The sequence below is a fragment of the Hypomesus nipponensis genome, chromosome 18 (assembly GCF_054491055.1).
Source record: "Hypomesus nipponensis isolate SF chromosome 18, ASM5449105v1, whole genome shotgun sequence".
Lineage (NCBI taxonomy): Eukaryota > Metazoa > Chordata > Actinopteri > Osmeriformes > Osmeridae > Hypomesus > Hypomesus nipponensis.
The window spans coordinates 2026821-2039927 of NC_140378.1; the positions used below are offsets into that span (position 1 = coordinate 2026821).

Consider the following 13107-nt stretch of genomic DNA (forward strand, 5'->3'; position numbering starts at 1 on the left):
TGAAATAATGTGCAAGTATGTTACAAGTGTTTATTATGTGCATATAATGATGCAAGCCCAACCCCTGAGTCATTTTCCTGAACATCTACGCATTTGTGAAAACACATACACACATTCCATTGTTAAAAATCTAAATTTTTGACACAACAAAACAAAGAAAGGAAGACTATAATGAAACATAAAAAGTCAAGACCAAAAAATAATAAACTAATAGAAACAGTCATCACCACACTTCGGTAGTAAGGCCTAAATCTGGTTATTGATTGATACAATTACTCACAACATTGTATGTCAACATAAATCAATAAATGGTAAAAGATGATAAATCACATATCTTACACAAGATGAACATAGAACCATTAGCTTCTGACGCATAATAAACACAAATAACAAAATAAGAGTATGAGAATGGGAATCCTCAATTTTTCTCTCACTGTAGCAAAATTGAGAGAGACACTATATACTACCGCCAGTATGGAGTGTTGCCAGTGTTGTATGAACACTTGTCATGGTCCTCAAAGTACCATCTTCCAGAGTTGCAGCATTGAGCGGATATGAAGCTAAGATGGAGTGTGTTACGCAGGACTAATACATTCTTAAGTTTGACTTCAACATCCTGCTGTCATCTAGAGCCATTCATGCCCACCATCAACATTGCTTGTTAAAGACATGACATGTTTGGAAGCCATGTAGGACATGTGTGTGTGTATGACACGCAGAGCGTATTGAAGTTTCACCACATACAGGTATGACCATGCAAAGGCCTCCATAGATCCAGTCCATTGACACAGGCTCGAAGCAACTGTCTGCGGGAGAATAGAGCATTAAAACCCTCTTACCCCCCCACCAGTAATGGCGGATGTGAGTGAATAGTTTCAGCACTTCCAGAAGAAATTATGGAGCTGTTATTCACACGCCAGTTTGCCATCGAAGCTGGAGAGGGCAAGGGCAAAGGCCTGGACAGCACACATGGGGTACTTGTAGTCCAGAGTAAATGTGTCATCCGCCACACGTCCAAACTGCATCACTATGTAACTATCTGAGAGGGCAGAGAAGCACAATAATCAACATGGAACAATTTTTTGACATAATCAGCATCAAGGATACATACATCCAATCAGTATCAAGCTACCAGATTCTCCATGGTTTAAACAACCAGTCAAAATAAACATCAAGATAGAGATTAAAGAAGGTTGGGTGAGGAGAAGAGAAGATTATGTAAGGGTTTATGGCATAGGGTGAGGTAAAGGTGAGTTTATGGCATACTGTCTTTGCTGTGGACAATCTGGAAGTTCTTGACGGAGGCTTGCGTAACACGCCCGTTAAAATTGAGCACGTAGGAAGCTGTGTCGTCGTTCCACACCGGTGTCTTGTTGTGCAGCTCAATAAGGTTTTCCATCTGTCTGTTCTGATAGCGCATCAGAAGACCCTCATTGTCCTACACAGACATGCACAAACAGGACAAACATGTTAGTGGGTATGCATGCACATACACAAAAAACAAAAGACACTTAAAACCTCTTAAGCTGTAGATGTCAGTGTCAACCATTTACAATAAGCTGCCTTTACTGGTGCGCACGCTCAGTATCTGCAGTTCATACACATGACCAGTAGGTGGTAGTCCAGAACAATACTCATTCATAAATGTATAATAGTTGAGTTCTTACACTCCTGGCTCGAATGGGAACTCTCTCGCTGTCATCATCCATCCCGGGAATAATAACAGACATCTTTCTGGGGCCTTTGAAACCCAGGACATTAGTCTCCTGGAATATCAAGATCAAAACAAAGAGAAGTTAAGGAATAAAAGGACCAACTGCTCAGTCTGACACTGAAACACAATGACAAGGTTTACATATGAAATAGATTCACAGCGCAAAGGTCATTCTAGGTATTCTGTCATTGCAGACATCGAACTAAGATCAACTGTGGGAAACTACAGAACCAGTCCACAATTTTGGGCAAGACTCACGTATATGATGGCTGCCAGCTCCTGCCTAGCATTGGACATGTCTCTGAGAGCTCTGTCTGGATTCAGGCCATTGTCAAACACTGTGAACTTGGTTCCCATTAGATTTGATCTGAAAACAGCAGAGACATGGATGTGTACACACGCATGCTAACACACACACACACACACACACAACCAAGCAGGCATGCAGTACACAGGTATGTTTATGTTTATATCTTGGGTTTCCGTCTAGAAAAACCTGGCTTTGTTTACCTCAATTTGCCGACATAGTTCTCTCCTCCCCTGGAGAGATCCGTGGCATCGATGGAGATGAGGTAGTTGGAGGTGGTGCTTTTCTTTCGCTTCCTCCCTGCTAGTAGAAATACCTGAGAAAAGGAAGGGAGAGGGAGGGGTGAAAGAGAAGAATGGAAAAAAAGGGGCGGGAGGCCACAACTTACCTCTTTTCCTTTTGATGCCTAAATAAAGATCAGGGATTAAGTTGATGTAAACTGACGTTAGATGCTATCACTGGTTAGAACAGTTTATGTGGCTTTTATTAGCATTTAATTTATGTCAGAAGAACTATGTAATTACAGTACATCAACACGGCTCCCACTCTTCTACTCAGCCTCACCTTCTTGTCAGTGTCCAGATGAAGGTAGTAGGTTGGGAAGAAGCCACGGTCCATCCCTCTTTTATCCCTCGTTACTTTGCACCTCACGGTTCTGCCCTGGGGGGCAGGCTGCAGAACAAACTCCTCCAGATTGTCAAACTCGATTTCTGGCGATGGGGGGCGTTCCTCCTCCTGAACACACATAACGTACATCCACTGCAGTTACACACTGTTGTCCATGGAAGCTTGTTGTGTTATAGACACTTGACATTAACTTTCAGATCACCATCATACTGTATTTTATCATTACACATGTGAATATCGTCACTTTATAGCTATAAATGTGCCATCATAAATGTCACTGAAGCTTCATATAATTATTTTACACTTTTTCCATTAACATGTCATACATCACATATACTGTCATATGGCATTCAATAATCACAATACATTCATATGCTAGAAATGTGCAATTTTCAATGAAACCTTTTACCTTATCTGCTGTTTTAGGTACCCATAGTATAGATAGTCCACATATTTAAATTTTAGGTTCCTATATGTTTATTGTATGCACCTTCCTGCCAAATTAAATTCCTTGTCTGTGCAGGGGAGTCAGATGGCTGAGCGATTAGGGAGTCGGGCTAGTAATCAGAAGGTTGCCGATTCAATTCCCAGCCGTGCCAATGACGTTGTGTCCTTGGGCAAGGCACTTCACCCTACTTGCCTCGGGGGAATGTCCCTGTACTTACTGTAAGTCACTCTGGATACGAGTGTCTGCTAAATGACTAAATGTAAATGTAAACTTTCATGGCGAATAAATCCCATTCTGATTCTGATACATCTAACTACAAACACATTATCACATTCATACGATCAAATCAAATATGTACAATGATAGTACAGCAATGCTACTACCAGTGGTGGAACTAGAGTTTTATACATGGGGTGGCCAAGGGGTGGCCAAGGCTACTTCAGGGGGTCCATAGTCCAGAGTCTTGGGTCACTGTTTTCATTAATATATACAGCATAATCTGGGTCTAGTATTTTTTGGAAAAAAAGCTCAAGCAGGGATTTATAATAGCATTTCTGTGTTACAGACATAACACAAACATAGTTTATTTACAAAACAAAGTGAATTTACACACCCTAAAAAACACTGCAATTTGACTTGACAGGTAGCAGAAATAAAGCAGAAATGGACTGCCCAATAACATTACAAAATTTCCAGTATAATATTTATGTTCACATATATTATGTTAACTAATAGCAAAGAAAAGTTTTGGAATTGGCCTAAACAAGACAAAATCTAATCTGTGTGATAAAGAAACCCTTTGGATGTATAATTTTAGAATGTCAGTGTACAAGCTAGTACACAGTGCAGGTATTATTTATTATACCATCACAGATGTAAACACAATGTTAGGCTAAATTGGGAACCAATCTCTCGTCTATCTGATTACCGTATTTTTTCGGAAAATAAGCCGCATCGTGTATAAGGGTACCCCCCAGAATGAGTATTTTGTGTTTGTAAATTGGAGTATAAACTACATTGCAATACAAGACACACTTTGAAAGCAAACAACGTTACCGTTGCGCCAGTTAACGTTGAGCGGAACAATGCTCACGATTGATTACTTGCCATCTCACTAGACAACATTCCCAATCAGAGTGAACACTCAAATTTTCTTAAGACCAAAGCATTTCACATTTCAAAACAGAACAAACACAACACTCCAAACAATGCTTATTTAACTTAGCTAATGCCTTACTAACTTAGTAGCTTTTCAGCTTGCCGCAGGACATTCTGGGTACCAAGCGATCTTACAGCATTGTGTAACAAACTCTGGTTGTGGATAGTATGTCTAGAAATAAACCCAAGGCACTCATTTAGTGGCAGAATGAATTGTTATGTCTACACAATTATTTTAGATATAGTATAAGCTGCACGGTCTGTAGAGATCTTGAGACAAAGCCACGTTTTTGTTGTAAAACTGGATTATAAACTGCTTCGAAATATAAGCCGCACAAGCACAAGAAAACTGTCAAATCGGAGTACAAGCTGCGGCTTATTTTACGAAAATTAGGGTAGCCTACTGACTGTCTCAGTTTGTCTGTTATTGGAGTCAAAGTTCTAACATTAACTTACACAGCTAGGCTAATCAACATTCGTAAAAAAAAATCTGGAAACCTAAACCCAATGCAAACCTTAAAACTTACTTCAAATATTATGCCTTTGTCAATCATGAAAAGAGCTTGTGGAGCTGTGGAAATGTTCTCTATTCTGCTGGCTGTTCTTACTCATTTATGCATTTAGCAGACGCTTTCATCTTATTCTTCTGTATCTGGCGACAAACGTCTCTCTTCGATTTGAATAATGCACCGCAAGGCAGAAAAATAAATGCCTCTCTCTAATGAGGTCAAATGAGATGTCAATCAGCATCAAATTTCCAATAGCAAATTACATTTTGGGGTGGCACCCGGGGTGGCCAATCAGGTGTCAGGGGTGTCCAGTGCCACCCCGGACACCCCTCTGGCTCCGCTACTGGCTACTACCTAATGTTTAACATCAGTTCACATCATATACAAGTCATTCAAATTAAGCAGATTGTAAACACACCTACTTGTGGTTCTTATTCACCTTTATGTGAGACTCACCTTCTTCTTTCCTTTGCCTTTCTTTTTTTTTGTCACCTCCACATCCTCTTCATCACTGTCCTCTGCCTTTCCTGATTCCCATGGATGGTAAGTTGGAGGAGAGGGAGGAGTGATGGACAGAGGAAGGTGGATATCAGGTAGACAAAGGCAAAGGGATAGAGAAAAGCAAGGAAAGAATAAGTAATTCCCTCACTGATTGCTGTAGACATTTAATGGTAAAAATGTAAACAATCCATTAACAAAGGTGTGACAAGACACAGTGTTAAAAATTACCTTTCTTCTTCCCTTTCTTCTCTTTCTCCTTCTTCTCTCCAGTCTGGAACATGGAGGCCGGACTGGATGCAAGCTTTTTCTTGTTCTTACTGGGTTTAGTCTCAGGTTCACTCTGACTGTCCTCGCCCTCTGCCTTAGAGGCTGAAGGATACAAACACACACGTTGTAGTTGACCGCACAGTATTTCAGTGTATTTGGAAATGCTGTACACAATTATGTTGCTCTAAGATTGTAGGAAAACTGTTGCATGCTCACTCACTTTTCTTCTTGGTGACAAAGTCAGGCTTATTACCGTTGATCTGGAACATGGAGGCTGGCTCCTTCTTTTGAGACTTGTCAGCCTTTCCTTTGGCATCACTTTTTACACTTTTGTTGTCTGAAAAATTATTCAAGACATTAAATGTAACAATATTTTTATACTGATATGGCATCACAAGGGTGTAGGCTGGGAGACACCCCTGCCCCACCTCTCATATGCTAAAAGGGCCGGCCCAAGGCATACTAAGCGGCTGCTTGGGGCCCCCATGACCACCAAGGGGCCCCCAAGAGCACTTTAAGTTACATCTTAATTTTAAAATGATATTATGTTAATGGTAATTAAAAAAACAAATTTGCACTCAACTCAATATTATGTTTACTGGCTGGCAAGGAAGATAATAGCTTACTACTACTGTTTTAATAAATTATCTTGGGGGCCTGCCTTTGTCAGCACTCATACAGCAATCTGACATGGCACAAAGCAATGTCACAAAAAAAGACATTCCTCTGGTGCAGTGAAAAGAAAACAGAGAAAAAACAGCAAGATCAAGGTATGTTTGCATGATTAATTCGTTTTTAACCATAACAATTTACTGTAGAGATACATGCGTCAAACAAGCCTTCAACGTTAGCTAGAGCTAGCTACTGTTGCTATCATTTTAGTGTAACACTTAGACTAGCTAGCTAACAAAATATAACAATAGCTAGATCCCCCGTTAAAATGGGCATTTCTTTCGCTAGTATGCATTCACCTAGGCGGATTTACCTAGGTGAATGCATACTAGCTAAAAATAATTTCAAAATAAATTTCGATTGCCATTGAACTTTGCTATAGGTTTGCTAACTAGGCTACGTTGTGAGCTAACGTAAACTGGCTAGTTGACAGTTAAGCTCGCTAACAAAGCTAGCCTAGAGTAGCTTGCATAGATCCTACCCTTTTGGGTCATTGGTATAATATTTCAATATCATTATGCCTCAGTTAGCTAGTTAAAGATTAAGAGTTGTGCTCAGATGGCTTGCTGCTGTGTAAAACTGAACTTCCTGTTTGGTTCCTTTGTTGATGATTTTGATTGGCTTTACCGGACAAACGATTTCGAAAATAAAAATTCCAGTGATAACTTTTGTGAGGCTTAGTCTGGAGATCATGTCTGGCAACTTTGAAGAAAATTCGACCAAAAATGTAGGAGGAGTAGCAAAAAAACGTGTTTCCTCAATCTTTATTGTACAGAAAAATCCTATATGGCGGCCGTTATAGGTTCTAGAGACTTTTTTGTTCCTCATGAGAAATAAGGCATATGTAATAAATTTCAGCATTTTGGGACTTATGGCCTGCAAATGGCATCACTTTAAAAATTGACATATTGGGGCGTGGCCTGTAGCCACCTATTGTCTCACATGGCCCATGTTTGGTATGGTAGTTACTAATGGTCTGCAGTTTCAACATGCCAAAATTCACAACTTTTTACCGTTGTGCTCTAGGGGCTGCCGTTGACTCCCATGGGTAAAACATAATAATAAATATAGCTGCAAGCAGCAATGTGGTGGCCAAGCAGTCAAATGACCCATAAAACACTTAAGAAATCCTTAGAACAGGGTTCCGAGGGCATGCAGCAAGTTTGGTGTGAATCCATCAAAGATTTTCTGAGATACGACCCAACTTCCTGTTTGCTGGCTTAATTGCACATTTTGACTCCCTGTACCGGGCAAACGGTTCTGAAAATCAAAAAATCATGTGAAACTCTTTGTGAGGCTTGGTCTGAAGATACTCTCTGCCAAATTTGGTGAAGATTGGACAACATGTGTAGGAGGCGTAAAGAAAAAACTTTTTCAATTAATTCAAAATGGCGGCCGGATCAATTCGGCTATTATCACAAGTTATCATGTATCACATACGGGATGTCCCAACATATCATGAGACAAAGGAATCCCTTCATAAAAGCAAACCAATCAACAGTTATTGGCCAAAACATATTTTTGCTTCCTGCGGCCACGCCCAGTGATCACATGACACCAAATTAATTGGACAGCCTCAGAAGAGGATTCCGAGTCATCATATTAAGTTTGGTGTTGATTTCTCAAAGATTAGCTGAGATATGACCCAACTTCCTGTTTGGTTGCTTTGTTGCCAATTTTGATTGGCTGTACCGGACAAACGGTTTTGAAAATCGAATATCCTTTGATAACTTCTGTGAGGGTTGGTCTGATGATAATGTGTGCCAATTCTGGGGAAGATTTGAAAAAAATTGAAGTAGTTGAAGCGAAAAAACGTGTTTCCTTAAAATTCAAAATGGTGGAAAATCTATATAACCGGAAATTGACGTCATAGGGTGTGTTGAACTCGTCTTGATCCAGGGAATCCAATGGTACCTCATTTTTGAAAATCGGTCATACGGTTCAAAAGTTACGTGTGTAAACACAAGTCCAACTTTGACCAGTTGGTGGCGCTAGACTGCTCCAATGAGAGACATGAAACTTTGTGAATATAAAGAGGGGACTGTGCTTAATGAGTGTGCCAAATTTCACAACTTTTTACCATACGGTTCTAGGGGCTGCCATAGACTCCAATGACAGAAGAAGTGTAATAATAATAATAAATATAACTGCAAGCAGTAATGGCGGATTCCTCCAAACACTGCGAACCATTGAAAAATGTTTATTTTTGACAAATTGTAACTGTATAGAAAAATGTATGCTGCAGAATTACCAATGGCATACCAAATCTGAAATGCAATACCATCAAGATCCACAAGGGCCTTTATTTCAAGCCAGTAAGTGAAGGAAGGGGGCTTGGTGAGCTTATCCATTCCAGAAAGCCTTGTATCTTTATGCATTAAGGCGTGGCCTGTAGCGCCACCTATGGGTAATGGTGGACCATTTGTGGTGTGGTAGTTACTCTTGGCCTAAACTATTAATGTTTCAGGATTTTAAAAACTTTTTACCATTGCATATAAAATCGGAAATGCAATACCAACAGGATCCACATGGGCTTTGGGTAAAGTGTGGTAGTTACTCTTGGCCTGTACTGTCAATGTGTCAGGATTTGGAGACCTTTTTACTATTGCATACAAAGTAGGAAATGCAATGACACCAAGGTCCTCAAGGGCCTATGCTGATATTCAAGGAATGAGTGGGGGCTTGGTCAGCCCACACAGTCCTGATATGTTGCGTGTGTGTCTTGCCAAGCCCGCGCGTGTCAAGGGAAGAATGAGTGTCTGAGAATTTGGAGCATGCGCGGGGAGGAGCAGGGGACACATTTCATTGTAAATTTCCCTAGAAATTAGCCAAGCATGCATGTTTCAAAGATTCACCAAAAATCGACCTTTCATCTTAGAGTCAACTTTTTCTCAGATTTGTGTACTAAACATTCTCAAGAGTCTTCATATGAACTTGTTTGACTGGCTTACGTGTAAAGCATTGCGAACCATTGAAAAATGTATATTCTTGACAAATTGTAACTGTATAGAAAAATCAATGCTGCAGAATTTCCAATGGGATACCAAATCTGAAATGCAATAACATCAACATCCACAAGGGCCTTTATTTCAAGCCAAGAAGTGAAGCGCTTTAATCTTCACAAGAAGTGAAGTGCTTTGTGCTTTAGGGCGTGGCCTGTAGCGACACCTATTGGTAATGGTGGGCCATTTGTGGTGTGGTAGTTACTCTTGGCCTATACTATCAATGTTTCAGGATGTTTTTAACTTTTTACCATTGCATACAAAATCGGAAATGCAATACCAACAAGATCCACATGGGCTTTTGTTAAAGTGTTGTTGTTACTCTTGGCCTTTACTATCAATGTTTCAGGATTTGGATAACTTTTTACCATGGCAAACAAAATCTGAAATGCAATACCATCAAGATCCACATGGCCTTTGCAAAAGACCAAGGAACACTCTCCTGAAATGTTGCGTGTGCGTCTTGCCAAGCCCGCGCGTGTGTCAAGGGAAGACCTATGGGTAATAGTGGGCCATTTGTGGTGTGGTAGTTACTCTTGGTCTATACTATCAATGTTTCAGGATTTTTATAACTTTTTACCATTGTATACAAAATCGGAAAAGCAATACCAACAAGATCCACATGGGCTTTTTGTTAAAGTGTTTCTTTGCCTATACTATCTATGTTTCAGGATTTTGAGACCTTTTTACCATTGCATACAAAATCGGAAATGCAATACCATCAAGAGCCACATGGGCCTTTTTTTCAAGCCAATAAGTGAAGGGAGGGGGCTTGGTGAGCCTATCCATTCCAGAAAGCCTTGTATATTTGTGCTTTTTGGCGTGGCCTGTAGCGCCACCTATGGGTAATGGTGGGCCATTTGTGGTGTGGTATTTACTCTTGGTCTATACTATCAATGTTTCAGGATTTTTATAACTTTTTACCATTGCATACAAAATCGGAAATGCAATACCAACAAGATCCACATGGGCTTTTGTTAAAGTGTTTCTCGGCCTACACTATCAATGTTTCAGGATTTGAGACCTTTTTACCATTGCATACAAAATCGGAAATGCAATACCATCAAGAGCCACATGGGCCTTTGCTAAAGACCAAGGAATGAGTGGGGGCTTGGTCAGCCCACACTCTCCTGAAATGTTGCGTGTGCGTCTTGGCCGCGCGTGTGTCAAGGGAAGGCTGAGTGTGTGTGAGATTTTGGAGCACGCGCGGGGAGGAGCAAGGGAGACATTCATTGGAAATTTGCCTAGAAATTAGCCAAGCAAGCATGTTTCAAATATTCACCAAAAATCGACCTTTCATCTTACAGTCAACTTTTTCACAGATTTGTGTTATGAACATTCTCAAGAGTTTTCATATGAACTTGTGATTGAATCAGAGTATCAGTTTTTGAATGGCTGATGTGTAAAGCATAATTTTAGCGTTAGCGATAAGTTCAATTTGCTTTATATCAATCATTTTTTGAGATATGAATTTGCCTTTGCACATGGTAACATGTTGTAGTGTCTTCCTCCGATCTACCAAGTTTAGTGTTGATATCTCAAAGATTTGCTGAGACATGACTTCACACCCTGTTTTGCGGCTTTTCTGATGAATTTGATTGGCTGTACCGGACAGACGGTTATGAGGATCAAAATTCCTTTGATAACTTTTGTGAGGCTTGGTCTGAAGATCATCTCTGGTGATTTTGAAGAAGATATGACAAAAATTGTAGGAGGAGTAGGCTTTCAAAGGTTTTTGATAAAACCGGAAATGGCGGGAAATCTATATAACCGGAAATTAACGCCATGGTGTGCGTTGAACTCGGCTTGATCCAGGGAATCCAATGGTACCTCATTTTTGAAAATGAGTCATACGGTTCAAAAGTTGCGTGTGTAAACACAAGTCCAACTTTGACCCATTGGTGGCGCTAGAGTGGTCTAATGGGAGACATGAAACTTGGTGTAGGTATAGAAGAAACTGTCCTTAATGAGTGTGCCAAATTTCACAAAAAGTTGTCGATGGGGTCTAGGGGCTGCCATTGACTCCCATGGTACAAGAATTACAAATAATAAAACCACCAATAACAATAGGTTTCCTCCTTACGGAGGAATCCTAAATATAACTGCAAGCAGTAATGGCGGATTCCTCCAAACACTGCGAACCATTGAAAAATGTTTATTTTTGACAAATTGTAACTGTATAGAAAAATGTATGCTGCAGAATTACCAATGGCATACCAAATCTGAAATGCAATACCATCAAGATCCACAAGGGCCTTTATTTCAAGCCAGTAAGTGAAGGAAGGGGGCTTGGTGAGCTTATCCATTCCAGAAAGCCTTGTATCTTTATGCATTAAGGCGTGGCCTGTAGCGCCACCTATGGGTAATGGTGGGCCATTTGTGGTGTGGTAGTTACTCTTGGCCTGTACTATTAATGTTTCAGGATTTTAAAAACGTTTTACCATTGCATATAAAATCGGAAATGCAATACCAACAGGATCCACATGGGCTTTGGGTAAAGTGTGGTAGTTACTCTTGGCCTGTACTGTCAATGTGTCAGGATTTGGAGACCTTTTTACTATTGCATACAAAGTAGGAAATGCAATGACACCAAGGTCCTCAAGGGCCTATGCTGATATTCAAGGAATGAGTGGGGGCTTGGTCAGCCCACACAGTCCTGATATGTTGCGTGTGTGTCTTGCCAAGCCCGCAAGACACACACGTCAAGGGAAGAATGAGTGTCTGAGAATTTGGAGCATGCGCGGGGAGGAGCAGGGGACACATTTCATTGTAAATTTCCCTAGAAATTAGCCAAGCATGCATGTTTCAAAGATTCACCAAAAATCGACCTTTCATCTTAGAGTCAACTTTTTCTCAGATTTGTGTACTAAACATTCTCAAGAGTCTTCATATGAACTTGTTTGACTGGCTTACGTGTAAAGCATTGCGAACCATTGAAAAATGTATATTCTTGACAAATTGTAACTGTATAGAAAAATCAATGCTGCAGAATTTCCAATGGGATACCAAATCTGAAATGCAATAACATCAACATCCACAAGGGCCTTTATTTCAAGCCAAGAAGTGAAGCGCTTTAATCTTCACAAGAAGTGAAGTGCTTTGTGCTTTAGGGCGTGGCCTGTAGCGACACCTATTGGTAATGGTGGGCCATTTGTGGTGTGGTAGTTACTCTTGGCCTATACTATCAATGTTTCAGGATGTTTTTAACTTTTTACCATTGCATACAAAATCGGAAATGCAATACCAACAAGATCCACATGGGCTTTTGTTAAAGTGTTGTTGTTACTCTTGGCCTTTACTATCAATGTTTCAGGATTTGGAGAACTTTTTACCATGGCAAACAAAATCTGAAATGCAATACCATCAAGATCCACATGGCCTTTGCAAAAGACCAAGGAACACTCTCCTGAAATGTTGCGTGTGCGTCTTGCCAAGCCCGCGCGTGTGTCAAGGGAAGACCTATGGGTAATAGTGGGCCATTTGTGGTGTGGTAGTTACTCTTGGTCTATACTATCAATGTTTCAGGATTTTTATAACTTTTTACCATTGTATACAAAATCGGAAAAGCAATACCAACAAGATCCACATGGGCTTTTTGTTAAACTGTTTCTTTGCCTATACTATCTATGTTTCAGGATTTTGAGACCTTTTTACCATTGCATACAAAATCGGAAATGCAATACCATCAAGAGCCACATGGGCCTTTTTTTCAAGCCAATAAGTGAAGGGAGGGGGCTTGGTGAGCCTATCCATTCCAGAAAGCCTTGTATATTTGTGCTTTTTGGCGTGGCCTGTAGCGCCACCTATGGGTAATGGTGGGCCATTTGTGGTGTGGTAGTTACTCTTGGTCTATACTATCAATGTTTCAGGATTTGAGACCTTTTTACCATTGCATACAAAAT

At 40.3% G+C, this 13107-nt stretch overlaps 1 protein-coding gene across 3 annotated transcripts in view; it reads right to left on the minus strand.

Moving 5' to 3' along the window:
* Positions 1 to 15: 15 nt before the first annotated feature.
* The window catches only part of tulp1a (TUB like protein 1a), an 84511-nt gene continuing 71419 nt past the window's right edge, over positions 16 to 13107 (minus strand). Inside the window, exons 6-15 of one of the 3 annotated variants that reach the window (XM_084680583.1) lie at positions 5752 to 5868; positions 5493 to 5633; positions 5220 to 5290; positions 2586 to 2756; positions 2410 to 2427; positions 2225 to 2337; positions 1973 to 2081; positions 1668 to 1766; positions 1267 to 1438; positions 16 to 1039 (exon numbers count right to left, since the gene is read on the minus strand). In XM_084680583.1, coding sequence (XP_084536709.1) covers positions 906 to 1039; positions 1267 to 1438; positions 1668 to 1766; positions 1973 to 2081; positions 2225 to 2337; positions 2410 to 2427; positions 2586 to 2756; positions 5220 to 5290; positions 5493 to 5633; positions 5752 to 5868 — 1145 coding nt within the window. In that variant the 3' untranslated portion in view covers positions 16 to 905. Of the gene's footprint in view, positions 1040 to 1266; positions 1439 to 1667; positions 1767 to 1972; positions 2082 to 2224; positions 2428 to 2585; positions 2757 to 5219; positions 5291 to 5492; positions 5634 to 5751; positions 5869 to 13107 lie in introns of all 3 variants that reach the window. The other 2 variants (XM_084680584.1, XM_084680582.1) reach the window with 2 other exon arrangements.